We start from the raw sequence: 18,379 nt of genomic DNA, 5'->3' as shown, positions 1-18,379 counted from the left end.
AGAAGATGACAAGGAGACTATGAATCAGGAAATCACAAAAAGTTGGTTTGCAGGTGTGGCAGGCAATTAAGAAGGCAAATAGAACATTGTCTTTCATTGCTAGAGGGATGGAGTTGAAAAATAGGAAGGTCTTGTTGCAATTGTAAAGGCTGCTAGTGAGGCCACACCTGGAGTACTGTGTACAGTTTTGGCCTCCTTACTTAAAGGATGTACTGGCCCCAGAGGGGGTGCAGAGGAGGCCCACTAGGTTGATTCCAGAGTTGAGAGGGTTGGCTTACAAGGAAAGATCGAGTAGACTGGGACTATACTTGTTGGAGTTTGGAATTTAGAAAACTGAGAGAGGACCTTGTAGAAACACACAAAATTATGAAGGCAGTAGAGAAGATAGAAGCAGGGAAGTTGTTTACACTGGCGGACGAAACTAGAACTGGTGGGCAGAGCCTCAAAATAAGGAGGAGCAGATTGAGGACTGAGTGGAGAAGGAACTTCTTCTCCCAAAGGGTTGTGAATCTGTGGAATTCTCTCCCAGTGAAGCAGTTCAGGCTATCTCATTGAACACTTTTAAGGCAAAGGTAGATTATTGACAGTAAAAGAATTAAGGGTTATGGTGAGAGGGTGGGTAAGTGGAGCTGAAAAGGTCAGCCATGATCTTGTTGAATGGCAGAGCAGGCTCAACAGTCCACTTAGCCTACTCCTGCTTCTATTTCTTATGTTCTTGTGACTTCTTCATGATAACCTCAGATGTGAAAATTGAACGTCTGCTTTTGGTGTCACTCTGCATGGCAAATTAGTCATCCAGCCCACTGAGCTAACCAACCCCTGTCCAGCCATAAGAGGGTTTTGTGATAAAGCTCCTGTCACAGTAAACAAAGAAGCAATTGACTCTCCCCATCTTTGTCCTAACTGGGTGATCTTTTGTTCCGAGATTATAAACTCTGATCCTCGACTCTCCTACAAGGGGAAACAACCTTTCCTCACCTACACTGTCAATCCCCTAAGAATCTTTTATATTTCAATAACGTCTCCTCTCATTCTTCTAAACACCAGGAGAAATCTACTCAACTGCTCCTCCTAACAAAATCTTTCAATATCAGGGAGCAACCTAGTGAACCTTCTCGAGAATGCCTCCAATACCAATACATCTTTCCTTATTTAAGAGGTCTAAACTGTTGACCATATTTCAGCTGTGCTCTAACTAACATCTTGGTATTTTTACACTCTGTCCCCTTTGAATTAAAGGACAATATTCCATTTGCTTTCCCTATTACCCACCAAACTTGCATGTTAGCTTTTTGTGATTCATGTATGAGGGTTCCCTAATCGCTCCATGGCAAGGATTATTCAATGCCTTGAAAATACTTATAACCATAAGTGAATTCAAAACCTGAAGGCTGAATTCTATGAATAAACTGAAGCTGGAGACAATGGCTAACAAAGGAGATGTGTTTGTGAGAGTGGATATTTGTAGATATCTGATCAAACGTGAGAGGAGAAGGCCAAAAGGTGAACAAGCTAAAACAAAAGAATGGGAATCCCATCCAGGCAGAACTTTTACAAGGTGGGTATTCTTGGAAAAGCTGTGGTAGGTAATTTGGACCATAATACAGGAATAAAATATTGGAGATGCTGGAAATCTGAACTAAAAACAAAGTGCTGAAAATATTCAGCAGGTCTGGTACCAGATAGGGTGGTTAAGAAGGCATTTAGCATGCTTGCCTTCATCACTCAGACCTTTGAGTGTAAGATTGGGACATTATGTTGAGATTGTACAGAACATTGTTGAGTCCTCTTTTGGAGTACTATGTCCAATTCTAATTGCCCTGTTCTGGGAGGATAATATTAAGCTGGAGAGGGTTCAGAAGAGATTTACCAGGATGTTGCTGGGAATAGACAGTTTGAGTTATGGGGAGAAGCTGGAAAGGCTGGGACTTTTTCACTGGAGCAAAGGAGGTTGAGAGTTGACCAATGGAGGTTTAGAACATCAGTGGTATAGACTGGGACACTGTTTTGCAGAACATGTTCAGTCTGTGAACAAGCATGACCCAAACTCTCCCATAGCCCGCCATTTTAAAACAGTGTCTTGCTTGCATGTTTACTTGTCTGTTCTCAGCATTCTGCAATGGTCCAGTGAATCACAGGGCAAACTGAAGGAGCAGTATTTCATCTTCAAACTAGCTGTTTATGGCCTTCTGGACTTTATATGGAGTTCAACACCTTCAAAGTGTGAACCAACTCTCATTCCTTACCTTTCTTTTAGCTTTACTTGTTACATTCTCTGTCACTGTGTCCTCTCTCCCCTCTCCTGGCCACAGTGGGACTGTCTGTTCTTTCATCCTCACATTCTGATCAGTTAATCTGAAATATCAACATCATTTCTATTTCTATCCACTACCTCTATACACCACCACCCACCAACTACAGCTTCCACACTTCACTTCAGCTCTGATAAAGAGTCATCTAGACGCAAAATGTTAGCTTCCTCTCTTCATGGATGCTACCTGACCTGCTCTGATCTCCAGCATTTGTTGTTTTTCACTTCCTAAAGTCAGAGACTTGGTGGTAGATGGGGTAGAGATAAATATAAATGTCGTTATATACTAAAATAAATAAATGTTAAGCATGGGGACAAAAAAAGCCTTGCAGCAGGAAAATAATGTCGAAGGTAAGATGTGGAAAAGATTAATGTCATCAAAATGACAATGTCAGGACCAGTGAAAACACAATATGTAAAACAACCAAGGAAATAGATTGAGACAGACTGTCAGTATATTGCAAAACACTGGAACAGAATAACTTTGGTAGGATTTTCTAAAGTGCTGAAAGTTACTGTAAGAAACAACCTCTTAACTAGTGCTATTCTTGTGAAGGCATCTGTTTTTAAGCCTCAGTCACCTTTAATTTGTTGCATATGAATGTGACAAATAATACTACATTGCCTGTGCATTGTTAACCATGAAAGGACAGGAACAATTCCCTCCCCCAAATCAATCCACTAGTGAGTCATTGGGGTTTTCAGACTTCTCAAGGAGAGTGCAAGTGCACACATTATATAAAACTGCAGATGTCTGTGCATCTCCTGAAGCTAATGACGGAGCTTAATGAGCCAAGTCAGTTTGACATTCACAATTAATGGCATCATCTGAAACCCATGATTGTGTTCCATTCTTGGAAACACATCTGATGCATGCATGGTGACTACTTATCATAAAATGTCATTTTAGCCCAGATACTGAGTTACTCATTCCTAGTACATGGAGTTCTTACTTACCTCTGAATTAAAACATAAACATGTTAAAAATTAATAAGATAATAAAACAGGAATGAGCTTTCAGCCTCTGCATAATACTTTCAGATCATTAATCAAGAAAAATCTTGCAATACCATCCCCCTTTTGATTCCATCTTGCTATTTGCTCTCCCATAAGATTCTGTCGCTAACTGCTTGATTTACTAGATATTTCTAACCAACTTGTTCTAGACATGTTGTGACTCACTTCTAGAGCAAATGGGACTTGAACCTAGGTCCTATGACCCAGGGATAGAGACTCTACCACTGCACCACAAGAGTCCTACTACTTGATTTCTACAAAGTACAAGCCATTAAATCACCATGGTTTGTGTAATATTCATGATTAAAGCACTTAAGAGGTTTCAAAGGAATGGAGTATAGAAGAAGGGACTACTAAATAAAAACCAAAAACACTACGGATGCTGTAAATCGTGGACAAAAACAGAAGTTGTTGGAAAAGCTCAGCAGGTCTGGCAGCATCTGTGTAAATCAGAAACAAAAAAGCGGATGCTGCCAGACCTGCTGAGCTTTTCCAGCAACTTCTGTTTTTGCTGTTGATAGAAGGGGGGAAGTTTCGCTAAAACTAGTTAGACCACAGATGGAATGCTATGAAAAGATTTCAGGCCCTCTTGTTAAAGGAGATTGGAGACAATCTGGAGAAAGTTCACAGCAGTTGATGTCAAGTTAGACCAGTCTATTCTACGAGAAGTTAAGCAGCCTTGGCCTGTACTCATTGGAATTTAAAAGAATGAGAGGTGACCTTATTGAAACACAAGATTCTTGTGAGATTTAATAGGGTAGATGCAGATAGGTCGTTTTCCTTGCGGGATAATCAAAGATCAGAGAATGTAATCTCAAAATAAGGGGTTACACATTTGAAACAAATAAGGAGAGATTTCTTCTCTGAGGGGGTAGTGATTCTGAGGAGTTCTTGAACACAGACGGTGGTAGAATCTGGGTCATTAAGTACATTCAAGGCTGAGATGGACAGACTTTTAATCAGTAAGGGAATCGAGGGGTTATGGGGGAAAGGCAGCAAGTAGAATTGATCAGCCATGATCTCATTGAACGATGAGCAGACGCAATGGCTGAATGACCTAAGATAACAAGGTGTAGAGCAGGATGAACACAGCAGGCCAAGCAGAATCAGAGGAGCAGGAAGGCTGACGTTTTGGGCCTAGATCCTTTTTCATTTCTGATCTCAGATTCTCCAGCATCTGCAGTTCCTACTATCTGTGGCTGACTGACCTACCTGTACAATGTCTGATTGTATCACATTAACCAAGAAAATATAACTAGAAATTAGAATCACAGAATTCTTACAGCACAGAAGGAAGTCATTTTTCCCATCAAGTTTTCACTGACCCACCAAAGAAATCCCACCCTCCCTTAACCCTGCATTTCCCAAGGCTCACCACCTAGCCCACACATCCCTCAACACTATGGGCAATTTAACACGGCTAATCCAGCTAATCTGCACATTTCTGGACTGTGAGAAGAAACTGGAGCACCTGGAGGAATTAATGGTAAGTAATTAAAAATGCTGCCTTGCCACAAAATCTCTTCCATATTGTAGTAAGCAATTTGGTAAGGGTTATATTAAGATGCACAGTTGTTTAAATCACTTTCATCTTCCCAGCTATTCCCTACTAGCATTAAAATAAAGGTAAACTGGGGAGGGTGGTGGAGGACTGGCAGAGCTGTTTGGATAACGGTGAGACCTGAATATTAATTCGGCTCACGTTAGTTAGATTGTTTTGTAAACTAGGGAACTGAATGAGTTTATGGGACCAAGTTCCCTGTGAGCATTGGTCCACAAAAAAAACTGTAGAAAAGGGTAACAAAGCGTGGAGCTGGATGAACACAGCAGGCCAATCAGCATCTCGGGAGCACAAGAGCTGACGTTTCGGGCCTAGACCCTTCAGAGAGGTTTCTGCTCTAGTCGAGAATGCCCTTCTTTGATCATGAAGCTGAAAGTACATTGTTGGGACAAGATTGCGATAGTATTTTGCTACAATCTGTGTTATGGCTGGCCTAGCCAGGGGAAAACATGACCCCACAAATGCTTGGATGACAAACTATAAAGGCTTTCTATCTTCTGGTTAAGTGAAACTGCTTTAGTTGTTCGGAATACATTAAAGCGTCGTTTAATAGGGACTTTTTTAAGCGCCTCAAGTCTGCTATAACTGCCTAAGCCTAGTTTTTGATTGACTTCTGGTTTTTAACGAGATTGGCTGCTCGTGAAGTTCGGGTTTAAAGAGGTAATTGTATCAGCAGTTAAGATAACATTTCTGTCTCCTCTGCTTCTATGTAGAGTGGTTGGTGCCCGCAATGAGAATACACCATCAGCAAACTACTGATATTCCTTGCCAGTAACTCGGTTGAGGCAGTTTTAATTCTCTAATGGATTACGCCTTTTAATTATTTATGCTGTACGTCATTGTCGTGATTCACAACAGGGAGCGTCAGGTTTTAGTGGAATGTTCTTCTGGTGATTTAACTATCGATATTTAACGAAATCTGAAATTCAAACGAACAAAACTAGATTATATTTTCCCCCTCTGTCAGCCCACTCAATTCCTGGCTTCCTGCGTGTTTGGCCGCCTTGTAGCTTTCATTATGTTTTCAGAGTAAATTTAACAGGCTCAGGAAGTCGCAGCAGACCGGAGATTGAACCAACAGTCAATAAAAGGATATCCAAGCTCCGAGAAGATGCATCATGTCCTTCCCATGGGATTAGTACCGTATTTCCACGTGTCGATGACGTCCAGGTTTTTTTTATGTCGTGAAAACTCATCGAGGCTTTAATCTTCTTTCTCACTGTTTATATAATGTAAATTATCGTTTCCTAATAATAATCGTGTTATCTGCTATTGCTGCATAATTTTTTTTGTGTATAAAATGCAGGTGGGTATATAAGGGGGGGTGTGGGCATTTATTGTATTTGCGGTGTATGAGTCAGAAAGCTTTCTGCTGATTGGGTGAGAGGAAACCACCCCAGGGATTGTCAGTCAATTACAGCGAGCTACACTTCATTCACAGATTTATTAGCATGTGCGCGCGGGCGGGGGGAAACAAACTCATTCATAAAACGTTCATTCACAAAATTGCACCAATTCCTCTTGTCCACTTGATTTACTGACCCTACCATGGTGTCCCCGCCTTGCAACTCGCAGCCGGGGCTGACTGTTGTTTAGGGGCAATGCCATCTTAAGACATTAAGACCCTTACCCGGTTAAGCAGTGTCAGTTTTAGCGTCCTGAAGAGCACCTTTTGGAAGACGGATTTATAAAAGCCCCCTCCCCGGTCAACGTTATTGAGTCTTTTTTTTAGATACAGATCTTGAGGGCAAGGGGAGGGGGCAATTCAAACGACTGGGACTACCTCTTTCAGTGGGTGGAGGGGAGATCTAACCCACTAGGGCTTTTGATGTTAAACCTGAGTTGCCTTTAGAGGTGGATGCATTATTGTCTGGATCGTGCGAGAGAGAAAAGAGGGGGGTCAGTGGGTCGGCTGACTGGGCAGTAGCAGCAGAGTCGAGGGCAGATACACCAGTCATTTCCTCCACCCCCCACACACCTCTCCTTAAAGCAGCGCGATCCAAACTTGTACATCATTGCAGTTTGAGAACGGGGGTGTCGCACAGTACATCAAAGCGGCGTCTTTTGTTTATTTTTTTTCTGAGTGGGGAAAGCAGTTTTACTGTGTTAGCATGAGGCACAGGGCATCAACGACACGTCGATGAAACCAACGCGGTTTTGGTCTAGTCTAGCCTAGCCTGTGGCTGCTTTCAGAACTCCAAAAGCTCTCGGAGAGCCGGATTGTTTTCGGCAGTAGGGCTATGAGAGAACGTGTTGGTTGTAATTTTACTGGACCCTCATCATATGTTGAAGGATTTTTCAGAACGTCGGGCATGCTTCACAGGGCAAAGTACAGTCGTTTCAGAAACGATTCTTTAACATCATTAGATGACACCCCGTCCAGCGCTTCGCTGAGGGTCAAGAATTCCTCCAGCTCCCCTTGCTCTCCACTGACGCCCGGCTCTCCAGCAGATGAACTCTCAACCGAGTCAGGGCACGCTTCGACCGCTCTGTGCACCTTCACCCCCAAGATGACCAACCTGAAACTGTCTAACCCGGCCAGCCTGCTTGGTCTCAAGAGCTTGTCACTGGGCGCGAAAGAAATAGCCCGGGTGAAAGTGACCGACACCTTCAGCGCTCAGAGTCTCTCTTCCTCCGCTCTTGATCTAACCAGCTGCCTCTCTGCATTCCCTCACCCCAAACAGGAGCTCCACAAGTTGGCCACAAGCACAATGCAAATTGGAGAGGGGCAATCCGTCAGCAAAGACTGGGCCAAAGTTTCGCCACTTCCCCGGGGCGATGTTCTGAGCTCTGGCGCACTGTACGCCGTGAGAGTAAGTAACTTTTATAAAAAATGTACTTTTAACAGCTATTGCTATCATTGGACCCATGCTGGATTTGTTCTGGAAAACAGATTTTATAAGGGTATTTTGAACCGTGTAACTCAGATTTCCACCTGATTATCTGCGTCTTTTTATTTACTATAACGAGTGTAAATAACTTACCTGTTTCATGTAGAAAACTAATCTCAAACTATTCAATCAGGGCGGTCAAGGAATGTAGGAACTCGTATGATTTGTAATCGCAGTCTTTAAAAAGCACAGCCATTGTGGGCAATTAAGTGAAGAACACTAATATACAGAGCATGGACTGTACTGAATTTATTTTCTCTCTTGAAACAGACATCCTGATAGAATATTCCAAGCTACAACATTGATTTTGTTTTAGACTTCAGAAACTGCAGGCTATAAAGCCGTATAGCTACTGCTAGTGATTCTCAACCGACAATGTTTTAGGCATAAATTGAAAGAGTTTCTTTTTAATTTCTGTATTCACCTGATTTGTTTTCATTCCATGTCTTAATGTTGGCATAGGCATAGTAATTATTTAATAACAAACCAGATCAGCAATATTGTTGATCAGAGCTGTTCAAAAGTGTGGAACAAACAAGGTTTTGTTAATTGGATGGTTAATTAATACATGTATAGGCTGCAAATAAAGTTGTGGTTAGCGTAACCAAGTGCTGACTTGTATTTATAGAAGGTACTAAATCTGTCTGCTTATTATTGTGTTTTAAAGTACCTGTGTGGGTTGTCAGGAAATGTACCATCACACTTACTTTATGCTCCATGTCTGTGTCAGACTTGTAGGGGCATTTCATACAATTAATCAGCTGTTCTCCAATTTTTAGCAATTTTTTTTTAAAAATCCAGTCCAGTTTGTACTCTAAGGAAAAAATGGGAAGATCAAGCCAGATATTTCTTCGTGGAATACAAGCATTTAAAAAAAATTGAAATTTCAATTGGCTTTACTTTGTCCACTTTAGCAGTACCTAAGCCATAAGGTTATGGAATCAAATCCCACCTCAGAAATACACTTGTGCTGTTGGAATTGACAGTTTTCAGGTGAATCATCGAATCGAGAACCTGTGTGTTTTCTCACAAATGTGTGACAGATCCTACAGCACCATTTTGAAGAAGAGCAAAAATGTTATCTTCCCATATCCTGGCCATTAGTTCTCCTCCCTGAATCAACATCACGAAAATGGATTATCTAGTCATGATCGTGATATTGTTTATGGAAGTTTGCTGTGTGTTCAAATTGATTACCACATTCAAATTAAAACAAGGACCATATTTGCATAAGAACACATATAGGAGTAGAAATGGCTCCTATGTTCTCTCAAGTTTGCTCAGCTATCCAGTAAGTCATGGCTCATTTGATTGTGGCCTTAAACTTCACGTCCTTTCCAGCCTACACATCACCCTTTTAGATGAAAAATCTGTCTAACTCAGTCTTGGATATAATCAATGACCCAGCCTACCCTGCCCTCTGGGTAGAGAATTCCAAAGATTAAGGTCTTGGAGGAAACTCCTTAACCCTTTATTTTGAAACTTCCAAAAGACTTAATTGGCTGACAAGTGTTTTGGAACAATCCGAAGTTGTGAAAGGACCTATATAAATGCAAGCCAACAGTGTGGAGCTAATTGAACACTGCAGGCCAATCAGTTTTTTCTTGTACTACTTTGTGCATTTCTTTTAGTTTAAGTAACGAAGGAAAGTAGAAATGCACATTTATATGTTAATTAGCAGAACATCGGATATAAAATTTTGAATTAGTGAGTGGATTATAAAATGTTCTAGACGTCTTGTTTAGATTTCATAGCTCACACTTAGCGTGTCACACCACTTTGTGACACTATATGCTGACTTCTATATTATCCTTTTATTTGGTTCAGGTAGGATTACAAAATTTCAACCATTGGCAGCTGATCTAGTGAAGGTCGCAACTATTTTAAAGCTAAACAAACTTGAATTTCCAATTATTGAGAATAATATGAGAACGTGATTCTCAGTTTACAAAATACACTGCTTAAAAATAAAAACATCAGCTAATAAAATTGCTCCCAATATCTTTTATTCCTTTCAGATACAGTTTTGAATGCACTCTCCACTTTGAGAAAAGGCACTGAATTAATTCATAAAATAAATGTATTAATGGAAATGTACGCAAATTTTCAAGCTGAAGTCCTGTATAGAAAGTGTAGTAACATTAATCTTGTTTCCATACAGCATGTTCCACTCCTGGGTGTCTCAATGCAATTGTATAACTTTTTAATATAATCAGGTGTGTTGAACAATGCTTTCTGTTGAAGGCCTCTGTGCCTCTTGAGATACCTAACCTTCTGATTTGAGAGCTTCCTAGAGCCCTACTGGCTGAAGACCAGGAAATAGGTTAGAATCATAGAATCTCCACAGTGTGGAAAGAGGCCCTTTGGTCCACTGAGTCTGCACTAACCCTCTAAAGAGCATCCCACCCTATCCCTGTCATCCTGCCTTTACCATGGCTAATCCACCCATCCTGTGCACAATGGGACAATTTGGCATGCACATCTTTGGACTTTACAATTCACTGCACGACCTGGAAATTTTTTATGGTCCCACTGATGAGGTTCGGCCTGCTGCTTATTATTCATATTCATTTTTTCCTGGGTAATATGAGCGTCTGAAAGCCAACGTACCTTTGTTTTGTATAAACTGTCAAGGCAATGACAATTGTGATCTTTTGATAGTAATTTCTTGGAGCTGTAAACTTCATGCAAATGATGTCAATGCATGATGTTATTAATGCAAATTTTCAAAACAACTGTAATGCTTTCTATATGAGGGACAAATTCCTCTTATTGCAGCAGTCATTTTCATAATCCTGCTGTTGCTGCTTTTCTCCATGTGCAAACTTTAGTCTCACTTCTGAGTTCCTGTGTTCCTTTGTATTGTCTCTCCACCTCATCAACAATTAAACACGTGATCATTTTGCTACCATCATCACTTTATAGTCAGCTAATTCTATCATTTGGTACTAACTGCCTCTGTCAGATTCACTCTTGCTGTGTGCACTGTTATGCCTCTTATGTAGCTGAGATATTTCATGACAGGTGAGTAAAATGTGCTGGGGTCAAGAGATAGCTGAGCATCCCAAGATCAGAGGGTACTTGAAAGTATTTACAACCAGAAGAGGTAACTGAGAACACAATATGAAGCCAGAGAGAAATTTGATAGATGATGACCAGAATATTCAAGTCAATTTGCTGTAGCACAGGGAGTAATGGAACATGGAAGATGACAGAGTGAGGGAAGTAAGTACAGAGATGGCTTTCAAACCAGACATTCCCTCCATTCAGCATTCAGTATGTATTTAACCCATAGGGTAGTAAACAGATGTTACATTTTGGTCTTTACCTGTGCCTGACATGGAATGAGAAAGTAAGATTTACCCTTGCCATTTGGAAGTATGATTCATTCTGAAACTATATGCACACGTGGATATTTCTGGCATTTTGCCCGATCTGTCAGAAAAATCTACAAAATCTCATAGGAAGTAGATTAGCTCTAGTGAGTCACTACTTCTGCCACTTCATCCATCATTCATGATGCCGATATATATTTAGATCTTTAGCTGTTCTTTCATGCTGACATGCAGTAGTTCTTCTTTATTAACATACTAAGAATGAGCTATTACTAGACATTTGTTTACTTTGAACATGGGACCAAATTTTTGCCTTCTGCAGAGAATTGTATACATTTGCATACTATTTAAATACATGCACACAAAATCATTATTTGCATATCGCTGTATTATTGATGTGGATGGTCATTACCCACTTATCTGTGCTCTCATGGCCAATCAAGTACACTCACCGGTTCGCAAAAGTGAAAATGAAGTGCTGACACAATTGACCAGGCAAAAGCAAACAGGATGGATTTTAATCAAGTGTCATTCTTTTTTTAAAAAAATGAATGTTTTAGATCACTGAATCATCTTGTATTGCCTAATCAGGTTGTAAATCAGAAGACACTGTGGAAACAGACTGCAAATGTCACCTTCAGAATGGGCCAAACAGTTGCCTGTATAAAGTAGTACAGTAGCTGAAAATGGTTCTGTGACACAATCTGACAGACGTCAGTGAAGTCCCTCATCTCTTAACATTGGCAAGGCAGAGCAACACTGCTAAGCAAGCAATAAATCTGAAGTTTATGTGGGCCACCTGGTTGGATGGACAAATTTTTAAGTAATAACACCATTAATTTTAGGTTTTCATAGAAATTCAACAAATTACAAGTGAAATAAATAAGATACCTGTAAATACCCCAGCTAATGAAGTGAATTTTAACTGGCTTTTCTTTTTATTTAGTTATTGTAAACCAGTAATGTTGGACACAATGCTTCAGAAATCTTTTGAAATTGTCGACATATTAGAGCTGAACTAATTTTTTTTTAAACTAGTGTAGCTTCATATTCTTATTCTTCTACGCCTGAATGCCACAACTGTATTTTTTTGAGTATTCAGACAAATACATTTTATCTCTAGACATGTTACCTGTTTTATAGGACATGCAATGTTGATGTTGCTTAAGGCCAATGCCATATGCCTGACAATAAACAATAGACAATAGGTGCAGGAGTAGGCCATTTGGCCCTTCAAGCCAGCACCACCATTCATTATGATCATGGCTGACCATCCATAATCAGAATCCTGTTCCTGCCTTATCCCCATAACCCTTGATTCCACTATCTTTAAGAGCTCTGTCTATCTCTTTCTTGAAAGTATCCAGAGACTTGGCCTCCACTGCCTTCTGGGGCAGAGCATTCCATATATCCACCGCTCTCTGGGTGAAGAAGTTTCTCCTCAACTCAGTTCTAAATGGCCTACGCCTTATTTTTAAACTGTGTCCTCTTGTTCTGGACTTCCCCCATCAATGGAAACATGCTTCCTGCCTCCAGAGTGTTAATCAGATCCCCTCTCATCCTTCTAAACTCAAGAGTATACAAGCGCAGTCTCTCCAATCTTTCAACATATGATAGTCCTGCCATACCGAGAATTGACCTCGTGAACCTATGCTGCACTCCCTCAATAGCCAGAATGTCCTTCCTCAAATTTTGGAGACCAAAACTGCACACAATACTCCAGGTGTGGTCTCACCAGGGCCCTGTACAGCTGCAGAAGGACCTCTTTGCTCCTATACTCAATTCCTCTTGTTTTGAAGGCCAACATGCCATTAGCTTTCTTCACTGCCTGCAGTACCTGCATGCTTGTTTTCATTGACTGATGTACAAGAACACCCAGATCTCATACTTCCCCTTTACCTAACTTGACTCCATTTAGATAGTAATCTGCCTTCCTGTTCTTGCCACCAAAGTGGATAACCATACATTTATCCACATTAAACTGCATCTGCCATGCATCCGCCCACTTACCTAGCCTGTCCAAGTCACCTTGCATTCTCATAACATCTTCCTCACATTTCACCCTGCCACCCAGCCTTGTCATCAGCAAATTTGCTAATATTACTTTTAATGCCTTCATCTGTATCATTAATGTATATTGTAAATAGCTGCGGTCCCAGCACCGAACCTTGTGGAACCCCACTTGTCATCCCACTGCCATTCCGAAAGGGACCCGTTTATCACTACTCTTTGCTTCTTGTCAGCCAGCCAATTTTCAATCCAAGCCAGTATTTTGCCCCCAATACCATGTGCCCTAATTTTGCTCACTAATCTCCTATGTGAGACTTTATCAAAGACTTTCTGAAAGTCCAGGTAAACTACATCCACTGGCTCTCCCTTATCCATCTTCATAGTTACATCCTCAAAAAATTCCAGAAGATTAGTCAAGCATGATTTCTCCCTTCATAAATCCATGCTGACTCTGACCTATCTTGTTACTGCTATCCAAATGATTCGTAATTTCATCTTTCATAATTGACTCCGGCATCTTTCCCACCACTGACATCAGGCTAACCGGTCTATAATTCCGTTTTCTCTCCCCCTCCTTTTTTGAAAAGTGGGACAACATTAGCCACCCTCCAATCCACGGGAACTGATCCTGACTCTATAGAACATTGGAAAATAATTACCAATGCATCCACGATTATTTCTGCATTATATCCAGAAATACCTGCCATTGTTGTTCCACTGCCATCCCTGATAGGGTATTGAACCATTGAACTTTGGCCAGCTCCTCCCTCATAGCTCCATAGTTCCCTTTTTTCAACTGCAATACTGGCACTTCCGATTCTTCCTTCTCCCTCTCAAATTGCAGATTAAAACTATCATATTATGGTCACTACCTCCTAATGGCTCCTTTAATTCAAGGTCCCTGATCAAATCCGGTTCATTGCACAACACCAGATCCAAAAAATGCTTTCTCCCTGGTCGGCTCCAGTGCCAGCTGTTCCAAGAATCCATCTCGGAGGCACTCCACAAACTCCCTTTCTTGGGGTCCAGTACCATCCTGATTCTCCCAGTCTACCTGCATATTGAAATTCCCCATTACAGCTGTAGTCCTACCTTTGTGACAGGCCAATTTCAACTCCTGATTCAACTTACACCATACATCCAGACTGCTGTTTGGGGGCCTGTAGATAACTCCCATTAGGGTCTTTCTACCCTTAGAATTTCTCAGTTCTATCCATACTGACTCTACATCTCCTGATTCTATGTCCCCCCTCGCAAGGGACTGAATATCATTCCTCACCAACAGGGCCACCCCCCACCCCCCTCTGCCCATCAGTCTGTCCTTTCGATAGCCCGTATAGCCTTGAATATTCATTTCCCAGGCCGTGTCCACTTGAAGCCATGTATCAGTTATCCCCACAACATTGTACTCGCCAATTTCCAACTGAGCTTCAAGCTCATCCACCTTATTTGCTATGATCTCCTAGATTTTTGATCTTTCCAACGCAAGAATGATGGGATGTATTTTTACTTATTGGAAATCTTCCTGAGATCTACCACTTGATTGAAGAATCACTTTTGATATAGCATATTTATTTTCACAAACAGCCAAACTTGATAATCTGTCAAAGCTAAGTAAAGGCAAAGTTTCCATTGTCTAACCTGACCACGTGCCTGCTCTCTGATTAGAAATAAATAACTGGTGGTTGTTTATCCTGAGGGTCACTACACTTAAGTGAAGGGGGAAATTTAAAAGGAGACATCACAGTAACTTCAGCCAATATGGGAATTGAACCCATGCTGTTGGTGTTACTCTGCATTGCAAACCAGCCATCCAGCCAACTGAGTAAATGACCCTCCCCCACCAACTCCAAACCTTAAGATGTACTATATAGTTTATCGAGCATCAAACTCTCACCTTTTTTATAATGTCTTGTTTCTTTGGATAACAGAAAATAGGCTGAAACAACAAATGGTTGTATTCTAACATTCCTCAGGTCTTGACCTAACTCACATGCTCTCAATGATTAAAGTGATACTTTTGTATGGTGAAGGCAATTTTAAAACACTCTGGTGGAGTATACTGAGGTCTTAGTGGATGTTCTATAGTGTATTGGTAGATTGGGAGTGATGTACACTTCATCCTCACCATGAAGAGCTTTGGTGGAAGATGATTCATATCTTAATGGGTTCTAGATGTGCAGCTGTTTCCTTTTGCTAATTGTATTTTAATAATAGATTTCCTCTACAACTGTTTTAAGCAAATGTAACTGTCAGTCATAACCGATATTACCCGCATCTTATGAATTCAGTGACAAACTTCCCTAGTTTTCCAAGCATAAGGTTCTCTGCTACTTTTTGTGAGAATTAAATAGGTCTTTGGGTCCTAACCTGAAGTGTCAGCTTTCCTACTCCTTGGATGCTGCCTGACCTGCTGCTTTCCTCCAGCTCCACACTGTTGTCTCTGTCTCTAGCATCTGCAGTTTTTGCTATCTCTGAGAAGAAGCATCCTGTTTTTTCCTTTTGGTACTCTCCTTGACTGTTTCCTTCCCTTCTCTCCCCTGCTGTAATTTCCTCTTTCTTTGTCATTTTACTCCTGGCCTGCCAAGCAGACTAGAAGACTCAAACTTACCAGTATATATCAGTTCCAAATTAAGGCATTGGTTATTAGAATTAAATTGGCTTTTTAAAAATAATAGAAGCCTGTTTTATGAACTGTACTTGTGCTTAATTTCTATACCAGCCAAAAATAATTTTCTGAACCTTTTTTATTGGTTTTATCTGATTCATTCCTTTTAACTGGGCCAGTTTTAATCATACTTAAAAGTGAGGGTAGAATTTTAACATTTTTATTTCACCAGCAACTTGCATAGACTTCTTCAGCCACACAGTAGTGACTGTGGAGGCCAGTCATTGAGTGTATTTAAGACCGAGAGAGGTCCTTAATTATTAAGGGGGTCAAGGGTTATGGGAGAAGGCAGAAGAATGGCGTTGATAAACTCATCAGCTATGGTCAAATGACAGATCAGATTTGAGAGGCTGAATGGCTTTATTCTGCCCCTGTATTTTATAGTCTTAATGTTTCCACATCCAGAAGGCATGGTCAAAAAATAATTTGTTGAGTCATTGGAGGAATTATTTGGGATGACCATAAACTCCACCTTAAAGGAGGACAGAGGAGGTGAAACAGGTAGCTTCAGACTGCTTATTTCAGAGCTGGAGGTTTATGCAGTTGGAAGTATAGCCATTGGTAATTGGCTAAAGTAGCTGGGAGATGCCACATGCCAAATGAAGCCATTTGGTTAGAACTGAAAAACCAAAAAGGAGCAATCACATTGCTGGTAGTGTACTAAAGGCCCTCTAACAGTCTGAAATAAATAGAAGAGTAAATATGTGGGCAAATATTAAAGAAGTTTAAGATGAACAGGGTTGTAATAGTGGGGGATTTCAAAATCTCTGACATTAACTCGGATGGTGATTAGTATGAAAGGTTTAGAGGGAATAGAATCTTTAAAATGGAGAGTTTTTAAAAAGCCAGTATGTCGAAGGCCCTTCAAGAGTGGGGGTGGTCCTGCATTTCATGACCTAAAGTTTAAGCTGGGCAAGTGGTTGAAGTATTAATGGATGACCATTTTGCAGACAGTGGTCATTAACTCTGTTAGATTCAATATTGTAATGGAGAAAGACCGGAATGGGCTGGAAATCAACTTCTAAACTAGGGGAAGATTGATTTTTAAAAACATCCGATATGGTTTGCCCAGAGTGGACTGGGAGCAGATAATTTTTAGGTAAATCTGTGTCAGTGCAGTGGAACACATTCACAAAGGAAATGAGAGTATAGGGCCAATATCTTCTAAAAGAGATAAAGGGTGGCACCAATAAATCCAGAAAACCTCACTATCGTTGCAGGAGCATGCAGGATTGGATAAAGGAAGGCTAACAGCAGATACTGGAAGCTTGAAACAGCAGAAGCCCAAGGGGCATACAGAATGCGCAAGGGGAACTTTAAAAGGAAATTAGGAGGGCAAAAAAGGGGAATGAAAGAATAACCGCAGAACAAAGAATGGAAAAGCTTGACTTATTTTTAAAGTATATTGAGGGAAAGACTAGAGCGCACTAAGGACCATGGTGGTGATTTGTACAGGGAGCCAGAGGACATAGGTTGCGTTCTTTTGAGTACTTAATGTTAGTGCTTATGAGTGAATGGGATGATTTCAAAACTGCAATGGATGGTTAGTTTTTTCAAAGCCACAATAAACTCCTCTCCTTGGGAAACTGATTCCCATGGCCCAAACAGATTAGCTTTCTGCTACAGTGCTGCTTAAGCTTGCAGAAAATATTTGACAGTGGTGTTTGTCTTTTGGTTTAGCAAGGCCGAGCAAATTGTGTTTCATGCACATCTGGGCCTGCTTTAGTCAGAAATATTAATTTTTCTCTACCCATAGCCAAATTATCAATAACATGCAGAATACTATTAACAGTGGAAAATCTTCTTGATCTAATCTGTATATGCCCAGAAAGACACTCAACTGTAATTGTACTCTTCCAATTACCAATAATAATTGTTGATGCCACCATCTTTGAAGGTCACTCCACCCACTTGTATAAACATGACCAGATTTTTAACACTATTTTTCAATACACACAAAAACAAAGAGGTGTTTTATAAAGGAATATTGCAACTTATGACACAGCTAAAGGCTTTAGAGAGGTTAAAAATGTTGACACAATAGAGTCAGTTAGAAAATATCACTTGTAATAACGATTAGGATGGTTTGCTGCATCAGAAGTGTAAACCTCTATGCAGAAACCGAGACATGGAGTCATGGTGTGAATGAACATAGATTTTGAGAGCAATGACTTTTGCAGGGGCGTTGAAGGGGAAAGGGTTGTTGGAGACTGCATGAAGGTTTGCAAGGATCTCGGTGAGTTTTGCAGGGGATTCTTGAGATTTCAGTTCTTTTTGAAATGGATGGAACTTGAGGGCATAGAAGAATTTAAAATGTTGGTTCACGTAGGGACTGATTTTGGATGCTTAGCGATTTTTGGTCTGAATGGAGTCAAGGGAAACGCACAGTGGGTTTGAGCCCTGATGTTGGATGAAGTTGATTTTTTGATCATCTGGGGAGATGTCATGAACTCCAGAGCTTTTTATTCTTTCTTGGCAAGTCTATCTAATGCCCATCCATAATTGCCCTTGAATTTAATGGCCTGCTTGGTCATTTCAGAGGGCTTTTAAGAATTGGCCACATTGATGTGGACCTGGAGTCAAATG

General features: G+C 40.6%; 1 protein-coding gene across 5 annotated transcripts in view; it reads left to right on the top strand.

Moving 5' to 3' along the window:
* Positions 1-18,379, top strand: part of LOC125467094 (SHC-transforming protein 1-like) — a 138,108-nt gene that overhangs the window by 41,880 nt on the left and 77,849 nt on the right. For 3 of the 5 annotated variants that reach the window (XM_048562512.2, XM_048562511.2, XM_048562510.2), the window contains exon 1: positions 6,254-7,702. In XM_048562512.2, the coding sequence (XP_048418469.1) occupies positions 7,130-7,702 (573 nt within the window). In that variant the 5' untranslated portion in view covers positions 6,254-7,129. Of the gene's footprint in view, positions 1-5,751; positions 6,122-6,253; positions 7,703-18,379 lie in introns of those variants that run through there. The other 2 variants (XM_048562513.2, XM_048562514.2) reach the window with 2 other exon arrangements.

Source organism: Stegostoma tigrinum, chromosome 33 (genome assembly GCF_030684315.1).
Source record: "Stegostoma tigrinum isolate sSteTig4 chromosome 33, sSteTig4.hap1, whole genome shotgun sequence".
Lineage (NCBI taxonomy): Eukaryota > Metazoa > Chordata > Chondrichthyes > Orectolobiformes > Stegostomatidae > Stegostoma > Stegostoma tigrinum.
Note: the sequence above shows the minus strand (reverse complement) of the source record. Positions and strands in the feature narration are given on the sequence as shown.